Below are 22,405 nucleotides of genomic sequence, written 5' to 3' on the forward strand. Positions count from 1 at the left end.
GGAGAAAATGCTCTGTTCCTCGATTTCCCTGGTAATGCATGATTGCCATCACCTGTGGTGAAACGCCTTTCCTATCAATTACCTAGCTCACCAAAGGTGATGGCAATCAAACATTACCAGGAAAGTCCAGGAGCAGAGCATTTTCTCCCTCATGGAGAAGGTCCGGTAGGCAAGTATGCATTAAGAGGGAAGTCCAGAAACAGAGCATTGCATCCCTCCTGTAGAGGTAGGTCATGTTGGGAGGTGTGACACTGTACTTGCCCTCTAGTGCAGGGGTAGCCAACTCCAGTCCTCGAGAGCTACCAACAGTTAATGTTTTCCAAGTCTCCTCACAGAATCACAAGTGAAGTAATTAGCTCCACCTGTGTATCTTTTAAAATGTCTTACTCAGTAATGAGTGCACCTTTATACCTACGAGGTGCATACCTCCCAACATGACCCTCTCCAGGAGGGACACATCGCTCTGTTCCTGGACTTCCCTGTTAATGTATGATTGCCATTACCTGCTTTCAACAGGTTAATTGATAAGAAAGGTGTGTCACCACAGGTGATGGCAATCATAAATTGAGAAGGAAGTCCAGTAACAGAAGAATGTGTCCCTCCTGGAGAGGGTCATGTTGGGAGGTATGGAGGTGAGCTGGAAAACTTGAACTGTTGGTAGTAGGGATGGCCATCGTTGCCATTGCCATTGATGGCTATTCTGCAACTGGCCACCGATAGTTCATAACTGTGCAATGGATGACCATCAATATTTTTACATATCGATGGGCATCCATTGTGCTTGATTGATTGGCCTGTGGACCAATCAAAACACGAGGAGCGGGCATTGGGGGGGACCATCTGGTTCTCCCCCATCGATGGCAAAAGTATTCGACATCGGCCATGAACCATCAATGATTTCTAATCATCGATGGTCAATGGCCAACCCTAGTTGGTAGCTCTTGAGGACTGGAGTTGGCTACCCCTGCTTTAGTGTATTCAACTGGTAGTCACTGTTCCCTGTGTTGCTTATTTATGTACTTTTTAAGTGGGCGCTGTAGATCCCCTGTTGCACAATATATTAAAGTAATAATACTAATAATAATAATAATAATGTACCCTATGTAGCTCAGGTATAGCCATTATTTTCTCTTCATGTGGTTTCCCAGATTCATGAGGCCTTAGGTTGTAGCCAGATGCAAGTTGATACTTTTGCACAGAATGTATCCAGCAGTGTTTCAGTGGAATTGTTACAATTGAATGATAAACGGATACAATAAATAGTGTTTCCAACACACTCGGGAATTCTGACTATACTGATGATTTAGCTACAATACAGTGAATAGCTTTAGCATTAACAATAATGTTTTAATAATCGATTGATCGTTTTCTTGTTTTGATCTAAGCGTTTGTGCTACGACCATCATCTTTCTGGAATATGGGAGTATAGCTTGAAGAGTTTATATTCTTGACGCACAATCTATTTATTCAGGACAAAACGTAAAAATGTATTTTCTTTAACCCAGGCGCTGGAGGGCCGTTGACGACTTTTTCTATAAATAATAGGAGGGAACAGACGCTCTTGGCGGGCTTTTTGAATATTACAACGGATTCCCCTGAGCCAATCAGGATGAAGGGCGTGTTGGACTCGTCAAATCACATTGAAGCACTGTGCATAAATAGAGTTGTTACTGGCTGTCGGAATCCGTATATTTCAGACGACGTCTTTCTTTTTACTTGGCAGCACTGCAAAGCGAGAACCAACCGGCAGCACTATGGCCAGGACAAAGCAGACCGCCCGTAAATCTACTGGGGGGAAAGCTCCCCGCAAACAGTTGGCAACCAAAGCCGCCAGGAAAAGCGCCCCTGCCACCGGCGGCGTGAAGAAGCCTCACCGCTACCGTCCAGGGACTGTTGCCCTCCGAGAGATCCGTCGCTACCAGAAATCCACCGAGCTGCTGATCCGCAAGTTGCCCTTCCAGCGCCTGGTGCGGGAAATCGCCCAGGACTTCAAGACCGACCTGCGCTTCCAGAGCTCTGCCGTCATGGCTCTGCAAGAGGCCAGCGAGGCTTACCTGGTGGGGCTCTTCGAGGACACCAATCTGTGCGCCATCCACGCCAAGAGGGTGACCATAATGCCCAAAGACATCCAGCTGGCCCGTAGAATCCGAGGGGAGAGGGCTTAAATACTCGGCACTTCTTTCCACGCAATGACACAAAAGGCTCTTTTCAGAGCCACTACATGTTTCTAAACTAGCTGTGACTAAAACGACAGATGAATGTCGGAGTAACAGGATGCTGCTGAATGCTCACTACATAGTTCCAGGTCTCGATCAGCAACGGAACCTAGTTAGTGTTTCTCATACATTGCTCTGTCATCTATAAAGCATGCGAACTGCAGTGAATCTATACAAATACACTTACTTTCATGGTGCCTTGTGATCAGTACTTGCGCACACACACAGCCGAGCTTCGGTAAAACGTAGCGGCTTAGTAGTCAGAATTAGCTGCGCTATGCACCTCTCGATCATTGCCCTAGTTCTGAGCGAAGCCGTCATGTAGGTGTCGGCATTCCATTTATAAAACCAAAGTAGCCTCCCTTGCATCATACAGATGCAGACTTCGCCGATGCTTTTATGTGCGGGATTGTATGGAAAGTGGGGTGTAGAATGCCTGGTAGGCGCCTGTTCCCTAGTAATTAGAACATGGCTAAACTGCCATATAACGTTACATGCTATATATAGATTGTAAGCTTGCAGCAGGGCCCTCCTGCCTCCCATGTAGGTCTGTTTTACCCAGTTTGTGCTTTCAGTGTTAACATTTATAAAGCGCAACGGAATCTGCAGCTCTACATGTAAATAAATACAAGCAATGGTAGTAGCCGCAGCTCTCTTGGGAAGACGTGGGTGGCTCTGAAAAGAGCCTTTGTTGAGTTGTAGGGACATCGGTTCTCTGATGGAAGTGGGCAGCCTGACAATTACTTGCTCTTGGCCGGCTTGTGGCTCTCGGTCTTCTTGGGCAGCAGCACGGCCTGGATGTTGGGAAGAACACCTCCCTGGGCGATGGTCACCCCACCCAGCAACTTGTTGAGCTCTTCATCGTTGCGCACAGCCAGCTGCAAGTGACGGGGGATGATGCGGGTCTTCTTGTTATCACGGGCAGCGTTCCCGGCGAGCTCCAGAATCTCAGCCGTCAGATATTCCAGCACAGCGGCCAGATAGACCGGGGCACCAGCTCCCACAAGTTCTGCATAGTTTCCTTTCCTCAACAGGCGGTGAACTCGACCGACTGGGAACTGAAGACCAGCCCGGGATGAGCGAGTCTTAGCCTTGGCCCGGGTCTTGCCGCCTTGTTTCCCTCTTCCAGACATGCTAGTAGCGCAACCGTAGATTTAACTCTAGATATCGAAGAAAACTCCTCAGAGATGATGATCATCCCGTTCCACCGCCCTCCTCTTATATATACACTCAGAAGGAATCCCGCTGCTTGCTCTGTGATTGGTCTGCGTACACCGCAACCAATGCGGCTCAAGTTCATGCACAGACCAATCAGCAAATGAAGGGTGGGGTTGCGACGCTGCTTATCGTCACACAACCCTGATACCCAATAGTGTTGCCGGCAGTGGTGAAGCGCCATTTGCATAAGCTCCCTATAAATGGAGCAGATGTGGGCGCTGTTCGAAACAGATTGTCTGCTTTGTGTGTGTAGTAGAAACGTTGATCCTCCAGAATGCCTGATCCCGCCAAGTCTGCGCCGGCCCCCAAGAAAGGCTCCAAGAAGGCCGTGACTAAAACTCAGAAAAAAGATGGCAAGAAGCGCAGGAAGACAAGGAAGGAGAGTTACGCCATTTACATGTACAAGGTGCTGAAGCAGGTGCACCCCGACACCGGCATCTCCTCTAAGGCGATGGGCATCATGAATTCCTTCGTCAACGATATCTTTGAGCGCATTGCTGGGGAAGCTTCCCGCCTGGCTCACTACAACAAGCGCTCCACCATCACCTCCAGGGAGATCCAGACCGCAGTACGCCTACTGCTTCCCGGAGAGCTGGCCAAGCACGCCGTGTCCGAGGGCACAAAGGCCGTCACCAAGTACACCAGCGCCAAGTAATCTCCCCTTCTCCGCCCCCCACACAGACCCAAAGGCTCTTTTAAGAGCCACCCAACTCCTCTTTAATCGGGCTGGAACTGATAGCTTCTTCTTGTTTGATCCGTGTCCCAGACTGATTTGCCTTTAATACTCTGTAGCAACACCTAAAAACAAACGGTCTAAAACCAGACCGTCGTCCCAATATCGTAGAGGTTAGAAAATGTACAGCGGGGTGATAATTACTGCCTGGGGAAGCGAACCTTTAATTTGTGAGCTGCTACTACACACACACGTCAAATAAATCGGTACTTGTTTCCTAGCACGGCCACCACGATTTCTAAAATCGTGGTGGTCGTGTCGGAAAAAAATCGTGTCGGTCGCGTCGGGTGCATACCAAAACGCACACGACGCGACCGGCGCGATGTACCCGATTTCTCCATAGGCTTCAATGTTAAATATTTTAACATTGAAGCCATGGAGAAATCGGGGGCATCGCGTCGGGCGCGCATAGGCTTCAATGTTAAAATATTTTAACATTGAAGCCTATGGGGAAATCGTGGGCATCGCGTCGGTCGAGGGCTGCAATGGTTATTTTAAGTAGCACTGATCTGAATCAATATTAGGCTGTGTATAATAGCGCGGGCATTGGTTAAGAGCGTCTGAGAAATAAAAAGAAAAAAAAATATAAGGACTATATATATCTCCCAAAAAGCCTATGCAACACAATAAGGCTAAAAACTAAGTGTCACAAAACAGTTACAGTTGAGAACTGGCAGTGAGCCCAGGAAGAAAGATCTAAGACCAAGAGTACATGAATAGAACTGAGAATGATACAAAGTACAGAGAAGTGTTAAATGAGATACATATTAACAGGGAATCATGCCTATCTCTCTCTAGATAACAAAACAGAGCGAATCACCCAATTAAGAGGAAACTAAACAAAAATAAAGTATATCCTCATTAAGGGAACATAAATTTGAAAAACAACAAGGTGTACATGACACGTTAATATAAACGTACAATTAAAGGCACTAACAAATCAGGACTTAACGATCATTTTGTTTTTTAAAGCACCATTTCTTACTTCAACGCAATTCTTTACTTTCTTTTTTTATGGAGAGGAGAAATCATATATATCTCCCCTCCTTTTAACAAGAGCATACATAAAGGTTCATTTTTAATAACACCACCTTCTCTCAAACTAATTGAACGGTCCGTACATAACAATCCCAAGAGTGCACCCTAAATATCTCAAGCTTTTTCTCTTTTTTTTTGCTACACGTGTGTGTAATAGCAGTAGCGCTCAGGACTGCATTGTTCTCAGTAGATGTGTTCATAGAAAACACGGAGCCGAATTATTTAAGCTCAAGATTGATATGTATAAAAAGGTTAAAGCGATGCCGGCGCAATTCTTAGAGGGGGACTTTAGAATAACTGAACCCAGGAGCCAGGTATACTTTTAGCTGTTCTATATTGGCTAAGAAAAACAGGGACGGGTCAAGAGGGGACTGTGTTTTCATGCTTGAATTTGAATGGCAGTGGTTTCTTATTCCCCGCCGATACATGCTTGGCTCTCGTTGGTCTCTTTTGAATAAATGTCCTCCCATTACAAGGCGTGTGTATGTGTGTCTCCCATCAGGTCCGCTCTTCCTCTAAATAAAGGGCTGCTGAAAGAGGCGCAGCTCATTCTTGTTGCGGGTTGCTCAGATTTTGCAAGATGTCTGGTAGAGGCAAAGGTGGTAAGGGACTCGGGAAGGGAGGTGCTAAACGGCACAGGAAGGTTCTTCGGGATAACATCCAGGGCATCACCAAGCCTGCTATCCGTCGTCTAGCCCGTAGAGGAGGCGTGAAGCGCATTTCTGGCCTCATCTATGAGGAGACCCGCGGTGTGCTGAAGGTATTTCTGGAGAATGTGATCCGTGACGCCGTCACCTACACCGAGCACGCCAAGAGAAAGACCGTGACCGCTATGGATGTGGTCTATGCGCTCAAGCGCCAGGGCCGCACTCTGTACGGATTCGGAGGCTAAACACTGAGGCGCATCTAGCACAACCGCTCACCCACACAAAGGCCCTTTTCAGGGCCGCCCATATCTTCTACGAGAGCGCTGTTACAATGTTTCTGTGTTTACTGTAATGTGACTATTTGGCCGGTAACCGTATTATCTATTCGTCCCCTTATATAACTAGACACAATGCTAGCGGATATTGACTTGGTCCATCATCTTCTAAACCATTTACTAATCTGTACCATTTTACCGCAGAGTTATGGAACAAGGACTCCTGCTGTGAGCTTACGTAGCTCTATACTGGTGAATCACACATCTGTCCCCCACCAGCTCTGTCACAGATTTAGCTGGCGTTTACAAGAGACGTGTGGCAGAGCCGGCTGGGATGTTTAGTGCCCCCCAGGAATAGGGCAAAATTTTATTACATCGCCGGGATTTTTGAATCCCAGCGGTTCCACATTCGTTGAAAGGGGCATACTCCCCTCTATGCATCAGCGTGCAGCCAAAGCAAATGATCTCCACACAAATTAGATACTTAATAAAATAAAAAAAATAAAAGCCTGCACTCCTTCCTAAGGGAAGTATTTCGGTAGCAAATGAAACTTTTTAAGCCACCTCGCAGGCTGCACATGGGTAGGAATAGCGTGCTGATCCCAATCCCCGGGTCCGTGTACACAGAAAACAATACGTGTGGGCGGCTGCAGGTAGGAACCAGCACATTTCCGATCTGTTTTGCTACTGCACAGTTGACACAAAACTGCGCATTAATCCCGCTCCCTAGATATATCCCAAGACTTGTGCAGTGACCGACTAGTGTGAGTGGCAAGTTAGACAGTTCTGCCATAGCTGCTGATTACTTCCGAAAGGGAACATACACATCAACACACTACACCGCGCGCTTACAGCTCTGCTGAGAGAGAATGTGGGTGGCTCTGAAAAGAGCCTTTGGGGGAGATAGCAAGGCAGTGGGGCGGCAGCGGCGTCTCGTCCATCACTTCTTTGCCGCAGCTTTCTTGGGCTTCGCCGCCTTCTTGGCCGGGCTTTTTGCCACTTTGGGCTTCGCTGCCTTCTTGGCCGGACTCTTGACCGCTTTGGGCTTCGCCGCCTTCTTGGCCGGACTCTTAGCCGCCTTCTTCGGCTTGACGGCTTTAGGCTTCTTTGGGCTTTTGGCAACAGCCGCTTTTGTGGGTTTCTTCACCTTCTTTGGGCTCTTGGCTGCGCTCGGAGCTTTCTTGGGCTTCTTCGGGGATTTGGCCACTTTCTTTGCCGCAGGTTTCTTGGGCTTCAGCGATTTCTGGGCGACCTTCTTGCTCTCCGCCTGCTTCTTATTGAGCTTGAAGGAGCCGGAAGCGCCGGTGCCTTTCACCTGGGTGAGAGTTCCTTTGGTCACTAGACCTTTCACACCCAGCTTGATGCGGGTGTTGTTCCTCTCTACATCGTAACCTCCGGCAGCCAGGGCTTTCTTCAGTGCGGCAAGAGAAACCCCGCTACGCTCTTTGGAGGCCGTCACGGTTTTCACGATCAGCTCGGAGACGCTGGGTCCTGAAGACTTGGCGGTTTTCTTGGCTCCTCCCGCAGCTTTCTTTGGCTGCCTTTTCTTCTTGGCTGCGCCCTCTGATGGCGGGGCAGGGGCAGCGGCGACGGGTGCAGTTTCTGCCATCTTACCGTAATACACTAACAAAGTACTGACTATTACGCTAAACACATTACCAATGTTTCTTATATACCACGCCGGCTGTGATGTGATTGGCTGCTGAGAGGGGTGCGTTCTGTGCTCCCATTGGCGGAATGAGCAGCGGTGTAAATGCTTCCCTATCTGAGAGTTAGGAAGGATCTGCCCTCACCCTGTGTTTCCCTAGCGCAGAAAAAGACTATTTTACAGGGCAGCAGAGGACCAGTGACCCGGATCTCTGCGCCACAGCCGTACTCCCAAATCTCCCCTTGCCCTGTATGACCATTGCAGGCTTAGGTGCGGCGAAGGGAGGCAGGAATAGCCACTGGTAGCTCACCCGCACCGGATTAGATCTGCCAGCCATGTAACACATCTCTTCTTTTCTGCCAGGCTACAAGGTCCCATCGGGGCACCTTTCTCTCCTACTGGCACCAGAGATAATGTCGGTAATCTAGGGCATATTCTGGGCAGAAGAGGGTGTATGATAAAACACATGAAAGTGATTTGCGGGCTCCTGCATAACCGGGAGAATAGCACAGGCAGGTTGCCTTACCAAGGGATTGGCATTCTTGTCAAGGAGGACTATTTGGCAGAGACACCTACAACATACCTCCCAACATGACCCTTTCCAGGAGGGACACCGTGCTCTGTTGCTGGACTTCCCTCTTAATGTATGATTGCCATCACCTGCTTTAAACAGGTGAATTAATAAGCAAGGTGTTTCAAACACATGGGAATGCAATCCTTAAGAGGGAAGTTCAGTAGAGCATTGTGTCCCTCCTGGAGAGGGTCATGTTGGGAGCTATGCTACATGGTAATCATCCCCGGCATACTCCTTATTGTGGAGAATGCTGGTGCCAATATTGTTCGTCCTTTCTATGATCCATGCGGCCAGGCATTTCTGAATACTGTATGTAAGCACATAGATGTACCAGCAAGAGGGCTATGGTGACCCTGTCCCATTTGAGACTGCTGTGCATCAAACCTCTAGCAAAAGGAGTAAAAAGTGTAAGGTGGAGACCACCATGGTGGAAGGACCATTAGAAAGATGTGAGGAACCGTAGGAGAGAATGGTAAAGTAGCAGGAAGGCAATGGGAATACTAGTGTTATGAATAAAAAGTCAGAGCATAGAAATAGGGGGAATAATAGGGGAAGTCAGGGGCAAGAAAGGGACAGACAGGTATGGGTCCGGAACAGAAGAAGTGCTAGGAATAAATGTAGACAGGATCAGGGTCAGAGTAACAAGGGGACGGTTAGGAGGGTTAAAATGATGGTAGTCGCAACCCTTTCAAACCCTCCCCTTCACCCTCCTACTATCCTACCCCTCTCTCCTCTACTACCCCCTCTTGACCTCATCTCCCACAACATCTCTCCTCCTCTTCCACCCTCCCTGTCTCTCCCTGGCACCCTCTCTCAATCTGTAGCTTTCCCATGGCCACTTTGTCTATCCCCCTTTCTCTCCCTGAAATTCTCAGTCTCTCCTCATCCCCACTTTCCTGGGGCTATTCGAATCAGCACGCTGCTGCTAAGCCCCACTTGTGGATTTCAGGCCCGACAACACTATCTTGGCACTTCTGTTTTGTGCCCTAACATGGCACAATCAACAATGTGGCAGGGCACTTTACTGCAAGTACTGGTGTTTTAAGACTAAACATCCGCATTCCATGACATAACAACGGCATTGACTTGAATAGCCCTGGGAGCTCCCTCCTGTTGCTTTTCTAAGCATGCTTAATGAAATCGACCCATGTGTCTGTCATTCCCCCCCTCTCTCTCTCTCTCTCTCTCTTCTGCCCCCTTAGGGACATTGATTGTAGTGACAATGGTGAGCATAGGAGCCATTTCAAGTTATGCCCCTGTCTATGTGTAACTCAACTGCTCCCAGGTCCTTTCTTTTTGCTCTCCTCAGAGGGAGCGCTGCTGCTGCTGCTGCTGCTTCCTGGCTGCTGCTTCCTGGCTGATCACCACCCCCCCTCCAGTGGCCGGCACCCTAGGCAAATGCCTAATCCTGCCTAGTGGTGGCGCAGGCCCTGCTGCCCACAGCCCACACAATTTTAGAAACCTTCATTAATGGTTTTCCTCCATCGATGGCACATCAAAACCAATGTGCCAGGACAGGGAGCATGGCTCCTACCCCCCGACATCTGCGAAGCCCCATCCCATGTTTTGATTTGCCCACAGGCCAATCGGCAAAAAAAAAAAAATGACCATGAATAGGTAAAAAAAAAAATTAATGGTCCTCCCTTGCATAGTTTACTTTAACACAGGGGTAGCCAACTCCAGTCCTCGAGAGCTACCAACAGTTCACATTTTCCATGTCGCCTTGCAGGTACACAGTTGCACTCATTACTGACTAAAAGATCCAAAGCTGGAGCTAAATACTTAATTTGTGATTCTGTGAAGAGACATGGAAAACGTTAACTGTTGGTAGCTCTTGAGAACTGTATTTGGCTACCCCTGCTTTAACACTATCAATGGCCAGTTGCACTATTGCCATCTATGGCAACGTCACTGATGGCCATCCCTACGCTGTGGTGGCTACCTGCTCGCTGGTCTCCGAAAACGCTCGCAGCCTAGCGAGCAGGTCTTAATCAGTCCCTATATTTGGTCATCCCAGTCTGGCTGGCCCTCCTCGTTTGAATGCAAGCTCTCTCAAGCAGAGGCCTCTTCCCTTATGTGCCATTCCTTCTCTTACAGGGTACAGGGTCACACCTCCCAACATGACCTACCTCTACAGGAGGGACGCAATGCTCTGTTTCTGGACTTCCCTCTTAATGCATACTTGCCTACCTGACCCTCTCCATGAGGGAGAAAATGCTCTGTTCCTCGATTTCCCTGGTAATGCATGATTGCCATCACCTGTGGTGAAACGCCTTTCCTATCAATTACCTAGCTCACCAAAGGTGATGGCAATCAAACATTACCAGGAAAGTCCAGGAGCAGAGCATTTTCTCCCTCATGGAGAAGGTCCGGTAGGCAAGTATGCATTAAGAGGGAAGTCCAGAAACAGAGCATTGCATCCCTCCTGTAGAGGTAGGTCATGTTGGGAGGTGTGACACTGTACTTGCCCTCTAGTGCAGGGGTAGCCAACTCCAGTCCTCGAGAGCTACCAACAGTTAATGTTTTCCAAGTCTCCTCACAGAATCACAAGTGAAGTAATTAGCTCCACCTGTGTATCTTTTAAAATGTCTTACTCAGTAATGAGTGCACCTTTATACCTACGAGGTGCATACCTCCCAACATGACCCTCTCCAGGAGGGACACATCGCTCTGTTCCTGGACTTCCCTGTTAATGTATGATTGCCATTACCTGCTTTCAACAGGTTAATTGATAAGAAAGGTGTGTCACCACAGGTGATGGCAATCATAAATTGAGAAGGAAGTCCAGTAACAGAAGAATGTGTCCCTCCTGGAGAGGGTCATGTTGGGAGGTATGGAGGTGAGCTGGAAAACTTGAACTGTTGGTAGTAGGGATGGCCATCGTTGCCATTGCCATTGATGGCTATTCTGCAACTGGCCACCGATAGTTCATAACTGTGCAATGGATGACCATCAATATTTTTACATATCGATGGGCATCCATTGTGCTTGATTGATTGGCCTGTGGACCAATCAAAACACGAGGAGCGGGCATTGGGGGGGACCATCTGGTTCTCCCCCATCGATGGCAAAAGTATTCGACATCGGCCATGAACCATCAATGATTTCTAATCATCGATGGTCAATGGCCAACCCTAGTTGGTAGCTCTTGAGGACTGGAGTTGGCTACCCCTGCTTTAGTGTATTCAACTGGTAGTCACTGTTCCCTGTGTTGCTTATTTATGTACTTTTTAAGTGGGCGCTGTAGATCCCCTGTTGCACAATATATTAAAGTAATAATACTAATAATAATAATAATAATGTACCCTATGTAGCTCAGGTATAGCCATTATTTTCTCTTCATGTGGTTTCCCAGATTCATGAGGCCTTAGGTTGTAGCCAGATGCAAGTTGATACTTTTGCACAGAATGTATCCAGCAGTGTTTCAGTGGAATTGTTACAATTGAATGATAAACGGATACAATAAATAGTGTTTCCAACACACTCGGGAATTCTGACTATACTGATGATTTAGCTACAATACAGTGAATAGCTTTAGCATTAACAATAATGTTTTAATAATCGATTGATCGTTTTCTTGTTTTGATCTAAGCGTTTGTGCTACGACCATCATCTTTCTGGAATATGGGAGTATAGCTTGAAGAGTTTATATTCTTGACGCACAATCTATTTATTCAGGACAAAACGTAAAAATGTATTTTCTTTAACCCAGGCGCTGGAGGGCCGTTGACGACTTTTTCTATAAATAATAGGAGGGAACAGACGCTCTTGGCGGGCTTTTTGAATATTACAACGGATTCCCCTGAGCCAATCAGGATGAAGGGCGTGTTGGACTCGTCAAATCACATTGAAGCACTGTGCATAAATAGAGTTGTTACTGGCTGTCGGAATCCGTATATTTCAGACGACGTCTTTCTTTTTACTTGGCAGCACTGCAAAGCGAGAACCAACCGGCAGCACTATGGCCAGGACAAAGCAGACCGCCCGTAAATCTACTGGGGGGAAAGCTCCCCGCAAACAGTTGGCAACCAAAGCCGCCAGGAAAAGCGCCCCTGCCACCGGCGGCGTGAAGAAGCCTCACCGCTACCGTCCAGGGACTGTTGCCCTCCGAGAGATCCGTCGCTACCAGAAATCCACCGAGCTGCTGATCCGCAAGTTGCCCTTCCAGCGCCTGGTGCGGGAAATCGCCCAGGACTTCAAGACCGACCTGCGCTTCCAGAGCTCTGCCGTCATGGCTCTGCAAGAGGCCAGCGAGGCTTACCTGGTGGGGCTCTTCGAGGACACCAATCTGTGCGCCATCCACGCCAAGAGGGTGACCATAATGCCCAAAGACATCCAGCTGGCCCGTAGAATCCGAGGGGAGAGGGCTTAAATACTCGGCACTTCTTTCCACGCAATGACACAAAAGGCTCTTTTCAGAGCCACTACATGTTTCTAAACTAGCTGTGACTAAAACGACAGATGAATGTCGGAGTAACAGGATGCTGCTGAATGCTCACTACATAGTTCCAGGTCTCGATCAGCAACGGAACCTAGTTAGTGTTTCTCATACATTGCTCTGTCATCTATAAAGCATGCGAACTGCAGTGAATCTATACAAATACACTTACTTTCATGGTGCCTTGTGATCAGTACTTGCGCACACACACAGCCGAGCTTCGGTAAAACGTAGCGGCTTAGTAGTCAGAATTAGCTGCGCTATGCACCTCTCGATCATTGCCCTAGTTCTGAGCGAAGCCGTCATGTAGGTGTCTGCATTCCATTTATAAAACCAAAGTAGCCTCCCTTGCATCATACAGATGCAGACTTCGCCGATGCTTTTATGTGCGGGATTGTATGGAAAGTGGGGTGTAGAATGCCTGGTAGGCGCCTGTTCCCTAGTAATTAGAACATGGCTAAACTGCCATATAACGTTACATGCTATATATAGATTGTAAGCTTGCAGCAGGGCCCTCCTGCCTCCCATGTAGGTCTGTTTTACCCAGTTTGTGCTTTCAGTGTTAACATTTATAAAGCGCAACGGAATCTGCAGCTCTACATGTAAATAAATACAAGCAATGGTAGTAGCCGCAGCTCTCTTGGGAAGACGTGGGTGGCTCTGAAAAGAGCCTTTGTTGAGTTGTAGGGACATCGGTTCTCTGATGGAAGTGGGCAGCCTGACAATTACTTGCTCTTGGCCGGCTTGTGGCTCTCGGTCTTCTTGGGCAGCAGCACGGCCTGGATGTTGGGAAGAACACCTCCCTGGGCGATGGTCACCCCACCCAGCAACTTGTTGAGCTCTTCATCGTTGCGCACAGCCAGCTGCAAGTGACGGGGGATGATGCGGGTCTTCTTGTTATCACGGGCAGCGTTCCCGGCGAGCTCCAGAATCTCAGCCGTCAGATATTCCAGCACAGCGGCCAGATAGACCGGGGCACCAGCTCCCACACGTTCTGCATAGTTTCCTTTCCTCAACAGGCGGTGAACTCGACCGACTGGGAACTGAAGACCAGCCCGGGATGAGCGAGTCTTAGCCTTGGCCCGGGTCTTGCCGCCTTGTTTCCCTCTTCCAGACATGCTAGTAGCGCAACCGTAGATTTAACTCTAGATATCGAAGAAAACTCCTCAGAGATGATGATCATCCCGTTCCACCGCCCTCCTCTTATATATACACTCAGAAGGAATCCCGCTGCTTGCTCTGTGATTGGTCTGCGTACACCGCAACCAATGCGGCTCAAGTTCATGCACAGACCAATCAGCAAATGAAGGGTGGGGTTGCGACGCTGCTTATCGTCACACAACCCTGATACCCAATAGTGTTGCCGGCAGTGGTGAAGCGCCATTTGCATAAGCTCCCTATAAATGGAGCAGATGTGGGCGCTGTTCGAAACAGATTGTCTGCTTTGTGTGTGTAGTAGAAACGTTGATCCTCCAGAATGCCTGATCCCGCCAAGTCTGCGCCGGCCCCCAAGAAAGGCTCCAAGAAGGCCGTGACTAAAACTCAGAAAAAAGATGGCAAGAAGCGCAGGAAGACAAGGAAGGAGAGTTACGCCATTTACGTGTACAAGGTGCTGAAGCAGGTGCACCCCGACACCGGCATCTCCTCTAAGGCGATGGGCATCATGAATTCCTTCGTCAACGATATCTTTGAGCGCATTGCTGGGGAAGCTTCCCGCCTGGCTCACTACAACAAGCGCTCCACCATCACCTCCAGGGAGATCCAGACCGCAGTACGCCTACTGCTTCCCGGAGAGCTGGCCAAGCACGCCGTGTCCGAGGGCACAAAGGCCGTCACCAAGTACACCAGCGCCAAGTAATCTCCCCTTCTCCGCCCCCCACACAGACCCAAAGGCTCTTTTAAGAGCCACCCAACTCCTCTTTAATCGGGCTGGAACTGATAGCTTCTTCTTGTTTGATCCGTGTCCCAGACTGATTTGCCTTTAATACTCTGTAGCAACACCTAAAAACAAACGGTCTAAAACAAGACCGTCGTCCCAATATCGTAGAGGTTAGAAAATGTACAGCGGGGTGATAATTACTGCCTGGGGAAGCGAACCTTTAATTTGTGAGCTGCTACTACACACACACGTCAAATAAATCGGTACTTGTTTCCTAGCACGGCCACCACGATTTCTAAAATTGTGGTGGTCGTGTCGGAAAAAAATCGTGTCGGTCGCGTCGGGTGCATACCAAAACGCACACGACGCGACCGGCGCGATGTACCCGATTTCTCCATAGGCTTCAATGTTAAATATTTTAACATTGAAGCCATGGAGAAATCGGGGGCATCGCGTCGGGCGCGCATAGGCTTCAATGTTAAAATATTTTAACATTGAAGCCTATGGGGAAATCGTGGGCATCGCGTCGGTCGAGGGCTGCAATGGTTATTTTAAGTAGCACTGATCTGAATCAATATTAGGCTGTGTATAATAGCGCGGGCATTGGTTAAGAGCGTCTGAGAAATAAAAAGAAAAAAAAAATATAAGGACTATATATATCTCCCAAAAAGCCTATGCAACACAATAAGGCTAAAAACTAAGTGTCACAAAACAGTTACAGTTGAGAACTGGCAGTGAGCCCAGGAAGAAAGATCTAAGACCAAGAGTACATGAATAGAACTGAGAATGATACAAAGTACAGAGAAGTGTTAAATGAGATACATATTAACAGGGAATCATGCCTATCTCTCTCTAGATAACAAAACAGAGCGAATCACCCAATTAAGAGGAAACTAAACAAAAATAAAGTATATCCTCATTAAGGGAACATAAATTTGAAAAACAACAAGGTGTACATGACACGTTAATATAAACGTACAATTAAAGGCACTAACAAATCAGGACTTAACGATCATTTTGTTTTTTAAAGCACCATTTCTTACTTCAACGCAATTCTTTACTTTCTTTTTTTATGGAGAGGAGAAATCATATATATCTCCCCTCCTTTTAACAAGAGCATACATAAAGGTTCATTTTTAATAACACCACCTTCTCTCAAACTAATTGAACGGTCCGTACATAACAATCCCAAGAGTGCACCCTAAATATCTCAAGCTTTTTCTCTTTTTTTTTGCTACACGTGTGTGTAATAGCAGTAGCGCTCAGGACTGCATTGTTCTCAGTAGATGTGTTCATAGAAAACACGGAGCCGAATTATTTAAGCTCAAGATTGATATGTATAAAAAGGTTAAAGCGATGCCGGCGCAATTCTTAGAGGGGGACTTTAGAATAACTGAACCCAGGAGCCAGGTATACTTTTAGCTGTTCTATATTGGCTAAGAAAAACAGGGACGGGTCAAGAGGGGACTGTGTTTTCATGCTTGAATTTGAATGGCAGTGGTTTCTTATTCCCCGCCGATACATGCTTGGCTCTCGTTGGTCTCTTTTGAATAAATGTCCTCCCATTACAAGGCGTGTGTATGTGTGTCTCCCATCAGGTCCGCTCTTCCTCTAAATAAAGGGCTGCTGAAAGAGGCGCAGCTCATTCTTGTTGCGGGTTGCTCAGATTTTGCAAGATGTCTGGTAGAGGCAAAGGTGGTAAGGGACTCGGGAAGGGAGGTGCTAAACGGCACAGGAAGGTTCTTCGGGATAACATCCAGGGCATCACCAAGCCTGCTATCCGTCGTCTAGCCCGTAGAGGAGGCGTGAAGCGCATTTCTGGCCTCATCTATGAGGAGACCCGCGGTGTGCTGAAGGTATTTCTGGAGAATGTGATCCGTGACGCCGTCACCTACACCGAGCACGCCAAGAGAAAGACCGTGACCGCTATGGATGTGGTCTATGCGCTCAAGCGCCAGGGCCGCACTCTGTACGGATTCGGAGGCTAAACACTGAGGCGCATCTAGCACAACCGCTCACCCACACAAAGGCCCTTTTCAGGGCCGCCCATATCTTCTACGAGAGCGCTGTTACAATGTTTCTGTGTTTACTGTAATGTGACTATTTGGCCGGTAACCGTATTATCTATTCGTCCCCTTATATAACTAGACACAATGCTAGCGGATATTGACTTGGTCCATCATCTTCTAAACCATTTACTAATCTGTACCATTTTACCGCAGAGTTATGGAACAAGGACTCCTGCTGTGAGCTTACGTAGCTCTATACTGGTGAATCACACATCTGTCCCCCACCAGCTCTGTCACAGATTTAGCTGGCGTTTACAAGAGACGTGTGGCAGAGCCGGCTGGGATGTTTAGTGCCCCCCAGGAATAGGGCAAAATTTTATTACATCGCCGGGATTTTTGAATCCCAGCGGTTCCACATTCGTTGAAAGGGGCATACTCCCCTCTATGCATCAGCGTGCAGCCAAAGCAAATGATCTCCACACAAATTAGATACTTAATAAAATAAAAAAAATAAAAGCCTGCACTCCTTCCTAAGGGAAGTATTTCGGTAGCAAATGAAACTTTTTAAGCCACCTCGCAGGCTGCACATGGGTAGGAATAGCGTGCTGATCCCAATCCCCGGGTCCGTGTACACAGAAAACAATACGTGTGGGCGGCTGCAGGTAGGAACCAGCACATTTCCGATCTGTTTTGCTACTGCACAGTTGACACAAAACTGCGCATTAATCCCGCTCCCTAGATATATCCCAAGACTTGTGCAGTGACCGACTAGTGTGAGTGGCAAGTTAGACAGTTCTGCCATAGCTGCTGATTACTTCCGAAAGGGAACATACACATCAACACACTACACCGCGCGCTTACAGCTCTGCTGAGAGAGAATGTGGGTGGCTCTGAAAAGAGCCTTTGGGGGAGATAGCAAGGCAGTGGGGCGGCAGCGGCGTCTCGTCCATCACTTCTTTGCCGCAGCTTTCTTGGGCTTCGCCGCCTTCTTGGCCGGGCTTTTTGCCACTTTGGGCTTCGCTGCCTTCTTGGCCGGACTCTTGACCGCTTTGGGCTTCGCCGCCTTCTTGGCCGGACTCTTAGCCGCCTTCTTCGGCTTGACGGCTTTAGGCTTCTTTGGGCTTTTGGCAACAGCCGCTTTTGTGGGTTTCTTCACCTTCTTTGGGCTCTTGGCTGCGCTCGGAGCTTTCTTGGGCTTCTTCGGGGATTTGGCCACTTTCTTTGCCGCAGGTTTCTTGGGCTTCAGCGATTTCTGGGCGACCTTCTTGCTCTCCGCCTGCTTCTTATTGAGCTTGAAGGAGCCGGAAGCGCCGGTGCCTTTCACCTGGGTGAGAGTTCCTTTGGTCACTAGACCTTTCACACCCAGCTTGATGCGGGTGTTGTTCCTCTCTACATCGTAACCTCCGGCAGCCAGAGCTTTCTTCAGTGCGGCAAGAGAAACCCCGCTACGCTCTTTGGAGGCCGTCACGGTTTTCACGATCAGCTCGGAGACGCTGAGTCCTGAAGACTTGGCGGTTTTCTTGGCTCCTCCCGCAGCTTTCTTTGGCTGCCTTTTCTTCTTGGCTGCGCCCTCTGATGGCGGGGCAGGGGCAGCGGCGACGGGTGCAGTTTCTGCCATCTTACCGTAATACACTAACAAAGTACTGACTATTACGCTAAACACATTACCAATGTTTCTTATATACCACGCCGGCTGTGATGTGATTGGCTGCGGAGCGGGGTGCGTTCTGTGCTCCCATTGGCGGAATGAGCAGCAGTGTAAATGCTTCCCTATCTGAGAGTTAGGAAGGATCTGCCCTCACCTTGTGTTTCCCTAGCGCAGAAAAATACTATTTTACAGGGCAGCAGAGGACCAGTGACCCGGATCTCTGCGCCACAGCCGTACTCCCAAATCTCCCCTTGCCCTGTATGACCATTGCAGGCTTAGGTGCGGCGAAGGGAGGCAGGAATAGCCACTGGTAGCTCACCCGCACCGGATTAGATCTGCCAGCCATGTAACACATCTCTTCTTTTCTGCCAGGCTACAAGGTCCCATCGGGGCACCTTTCTCTCCTACTGGCACCAGAGATAATGTCGGTAATCTAGGGCATATTCTGGGCAGAAAAGGGTTTATGATAAAACACATGAAAGTGATTTGCGGGCTCCTGCATAACCGGGAGAATAGCACAGGCAGGTTGCCTTACCAAGGGATTGGCATTCTTGTCAAGGAGGACTATTTGGCAGAGACACCTACAACATACCTCCCAACATGACCCTTTCCAGGAGGGACACCGTGCTCTGTTGCTGGACTTCCCTCTTAATGTATGATTGCCATCACCTGCTTTAAACAGGTGAATTAATAAGCAAGGTGTTTCAAACACATGGGAATGCAATCATTAAGAGGGAAGTTCAGTAGAGCATTGTGTCCCTCCTGGAGAGGGTCATGTTGGGAGCTATGCTACATGGTAATCATCCCCGGCATACTCCTTATTGTGGAGAATGCTGGTGCCAATATTGTTCGTCCTTTCTATGATCCATGCGGCCAGGCATTTCTGAATACTGTATGTAAGCACATAGATGTACCAGCAAGAGGGCTATGGTGACCCTGTCCCATTTGAGACTGCTGTGCATCAAACCTCTAGCAAAAGGAGTAAAAAGTGTAAGGTGGAGACCACCATGGTGGAAGGACCATTAGAAAGATGTGAGGAACCGTAGGAGAGAATGGTAAAGTAGCAGGAAGGCAATGGGAATACTAGTGTTATGAATAAAAAGTCAGAGCATAGAAATAGGGGGAATAATAGGGGAAGTCAGGGGCAAGAAAGGGACAGACAGGTATGGGTCCGGAACAGAAGAAGTGCTAGGAATAAATGTAGACAGGATCAGGGTCAGAGTAACAAGGGGACGGTTAGGAGGGTTAAAATGATGGTAGTCACAACCCTTTCAAACCCTCCCCTTCACCCTCCTACTATCCTACCCCTCTCTCCTCTACTACCCCCTCTTGACCTCATCTCCCACAACATCTCTCCTCCTCTTCCACCCTCCCTGTCTCTCCCTGGCACCCTCTCTCAATCTGTAGCTTTCCCATGGCCACTTTGTCTATCCCCCTTTCTCTCCCTGAAATTCTCAGTCTCTCCTCATCCCCACTTTCCTGGGGCTATTCGAATCAGCACGCTGCTGCTAAGCCCCACTTGTGGATTTCAGGCCCGACAACACTATCTTGGCACTTCTGTTTTGTGCCCTAACATGGCACAATCAACAATGTGGCAGGGCACTTTACTGCAAGTACTGGTGTTTTAAGACTAAACATCCGCATTCCATGACATAACAACGGCATTGACTTGAATAGCCCTGGGAGCTCCCTCCTGTTGCTTTTCTAAGCATGCTTAATGAAATCGACCCATGTGTCTGTCATTCCCCCCCCCTCTCTCTCTCTCTCTCTCTCTCTCTTCTGCCCCCTTAGGGACATTGTAGTGACAATGGTGAGTATAGGAGCCATTTCAAGTTATGCCCCTGTCTATGTGTAACTCAACTGCTCCCAGGTCCTTTCTTTTTGTTCTCCTCAGAGGGAGTGCTGCTGCTGCTGCTGCTGCTGCTTCCTGGCTGCTGCTTCCTGGCTGATCACCACCCCCCCTCCAGTGGCCGGCACCCTAGGCAAATGCCTAATCCTGCCTAGTGGTGGCGCAGGCCCTGCTGCCCACAGCCCACACAATTTTAGAAACCTTCATTAATGGTTTTCCTCCATCGATGGCACATCAAAACCAATGTGCCAGGACAGGGAGCATGGCTCCTACCCCCCGACATCTGCGAAGCCCCATCCCATGTTTTGATTTGCCCACAGGCCAATCGGCAAAAAAAAAAAATGACCATGAATAGGTAAAAAAAAAATTAATGGTCCTCCCTTGCATAGTTTACTTTAACACAGGGGTAGCCAACTCCAGTCCTCGAGAGCTACCAACAGTTCACATTTTCCATGTCGCCTTGCAGGTACACAGTTGCACTCATTACTGACTAAAAGATCCAAAGCTGGAGCTAAATACTTAATTTGTGATTCTGTGAAGAGACATGGAAAACGTTAACTGTTGGTAGCTCTTGAGAACTGTATTTGGCTACCCCTGCTTTAACACTATCAATGGCCAGTTGCACTATTGCCATCTATGGCAACGTCACTGATGGCCATCCCTACGCTGTGGTGGCTACCTGCTCGCTGGTCTCCGAAAACGCTCGCAGCCTAGCGAGCAGGTCTTAATCAGTCCCTATATTTGGTCATCCCAGTCTGGCTGGCCCTCCTCGTTTGAATGCAAGCTCTCTCAAGCAGAGGCCTCTTCCCTTATGTGCCATTCCTTCTCTTACAGGGTACAGGGTCACACCTCCCAACATGACCTACCTCTACAGGAGGGACGCAATGCTCTGTTTCTGGACTTCCCTCTTAATGCATACTTGCCTACCTGACCCTCTCCATGAGGGAGAAAATGCTCTGTTCCTCGATTTCCCTGGTAATGTATGATTGCCATCACCTGTGGTGAAACGCCTTTCCTATCAATTACCTAGCTCACCAAAGGTGATGGCAATCAAACATTACCAGGAAAGTCCAGGAGCAGAGCATTTTCTCCCTCATGGAGAAGGTCCGGTAGGCAAGTATGCATTAAGAGGGAAGTCCAGAAACAGAGCATTGCATCCCTCCTGTAGAGGTAGGTCATGTTGGGAGGTGTGACACTGTACTTGCCCTCTAGTGCAGGGGAAGCCAACTCCAGTCCTCGAGAGCTACCAACAGTTAATGTTTTCCAAGTCTCCTCACAGAATCACAAGTGAAGTAATTAGCTCCACCTGTGTATCTTTTAAAATGTCTTAGTCAGTAATGAGTGCACCTTTATACCTACGAGGTGCATACCTCCCAACATGACCCTCTCCAGGAGGGACACATCGCTCTGTTCCTGGACTTCCCTTTTAATGTATGATTGCCATTACCTGCTTTCAACAGGTTAATTGATAAGAAAGGTGTGTCACCACAGGTGATGGCAATCATAAATTGAGAAGGAAGTCCAGTAACAGAAGAATGTGTCCCTCCTGGAGAGGGTCATGTTGGGAGGTATGGAGGTGAGCTGGAAAACTTGAACTGTTGGTAGTAGGGATGGCCATCGTTGCTATTGCCATTGATGGCTATTCTGCAACTGGCCACCGATAGTTCATAACTGTGCAATGGATGACCATCAATATTTTTACATATCGATGGGCATCCATTGTGCTTGATTGATTGGCCTGTGGACCAATCAAAACACGAGGAGCGGGCATTGGGGGGGACCATCTGTTTCTCCCCCATCGATGGCAAAAGTATTCGACATCGGCCATGAACCATCAATGATTTCTAATCATCGATGGTCAATGGCCAACCCTAGTTGGTAGCTCTTGAGGACTGGAGTTGGCTACCCCTGCTTTAGTGTATTCAACTGGTAGTCACTGTTCCCTGTGTTGCTTATTTATGTACTTTTTAAGTGGGCGCTGTAGATCCCCTGTTGCACAATATATTAAAGTAATAATACTAATAATAATAATAATAATAATAATAATAATAATAATAATGTACCCTATGTAGCTCAGGTATAGCCATTATTTTCTCTTCATGTGGTTTCCCAGATTCATGAGGCCTTAGGTTGTAGCCAGATGCAAGTTGATACTTTTGCACAGAATGTATCCAGCAGTGTTTCAGTGGAATTGTTACAATTGAATGATAAACGGATACAATAAATAGTGTTT

General features: G+C 48.1%; 7 protein-coding genes and 3 pseudogenes across 7 annotated transcripts; 6 read left to right on the forward strand and 4 right to left on the reverse strand.

Annotated features, from left to right (window-relative positions):
• Positions 1-1,664: 1,664 nt before the first annotated feature.
• LOC146072655 (histone H3) lies at positions 1,665-2,336 on the forward strand. Its single transcript, XM_083179856.1, has one exon. The coding sequence runs from the start codon at positions 1,755-1,757 to the stop codon at positions 2,163-2,165; it is 411 nt and encodes a 136-aa protein (XP_083035982.1). The 5' UTR covers positions 1,665-1,754; the 3' UTR covers positions 2,166-2,336.
• Positions 2,337-2,748: 412 nt separating this feature from the next.
• LOC146072656 (histone H2A type 2-like) lies at positions 2,749-3,349 on the reverse strand (annotated as a pseudogene).
• A 359-nt stretch (positions 3,350-3,708) lies between these two features.
• LOC146072657 (histone H2B 1.1-like) lies at positions 3,709-4,119 on the forward strand. The gene has a single exon (XM_083179858.1). The coding sequence runs from the start codon at positions 3,709-3,711 to the stop codon at positions 4,087-4,089; it is 381 nt and encodes a 126-aa protein (XP_083035984.1). The 3' UTR covers positions 4,090-4,119.
• A 1,666-nt stretch (positions 4,120-5,785) lies between these two features.
• LOC146073100 (histone H4) lies at positions 5,786-6,097 on the forward strand. The gene has a single exon (XM_083180280.1). The coding sequence runs from the start codon at positions 5,786-5,788 to the stop codon at positions 6,095-6,097; it is 312 nt and encodes a 103-aa protein (XP_083036406.1).
• A 608-nt stretch (positions 6,098-6,705) lies between these two features.
• Positions 6,706-7,905, reverse strand: LOC146072658 (histone H1C pseudogene; annotated as a pseudogene).
• Positions 7,906-12,220: 4,315 nt separating this feature from the next.
• LOC146072659 (histone H3) lies at positions 12,221-12,892 on the forward strand. Its single transcript, XM_083179859.1, has one exon. It carries the CDS (start codon positions 12,311-12,313, stop codon positions 12,719-12,721), a length of 411 nt encoding a protein of 136 aa, XP_083035985.1. The 5' UTR covers positions 12,221-12,310; the 3' UTR covers positions 12,722-12,892.
• A 620-nt stretch (positions 12,893-13,512) lies between these two features.
• Positions 13,513-13,905, reverse strand: LOC146073102 (histone H2A type 1). Its single transcript, XM_083180281.1, has one exon. The coding sequence runs from the start codon at positions 13,903-13,905 to the stop codon at positions 13,513-13,515; it is 393 nt and encodes a 130-aa protein (XP_083036407.1).
• A 346-nt stretch (positions 13,906-14,251) lies between these two features.
• On the forward strand, positions 14,252-14,675 carry LOC146072660 (histone H2B 1.1). The gene has a single exon (XM_083179860.1). The coding sequence runs from the start codon at positions 14,265-14,267 to the stop codon at positions 14,643-14,645; it is 381 nt and encodes a 126-aa protein (XP_083035986.1). The 5' UTR covers positions 14,252-14,264; the 3' UTR covers positions 14,646-14,675.
• Positions 14,676-16,342: 1,667 nt separating this feature from the next.
• Positions 16,343-16,654, forward strand: LOC146073103 (histone H4). Its single transcript, XM_083180282.1, has one exon. The coding sequence runs from the start codon at positions 16,343-16,345 to the stop codon at positions 16,652-16,654; it is 312 nt and encodes a 103-aa protein (XP_083036408.1).
• Positions 16,655-17,262: 608 nt separating this feature from the next.
• LOC146072661 (histone H1C pseudogene) lies at positions 17,263-18,293 on the reverse strand (annotated as a pseudogene).
• Between the last annotated feature and the right edge of the window lie 4,112 nt (positions 18,294-22,405).

The sequence above is a fragment of the Crinia signifera genome, chromosome 4 (genome assembly GCF_055691185.1).
Source record: "Crinia signifera chromosome 4, ASM5569118v1, whole genome shotgun sequence".
Lineage (NCBI taxonomy): Eukaryota > Metazoa > Chordata > Amphibia > Anura > Myobatrachidae > Crinia > Crinia signifera.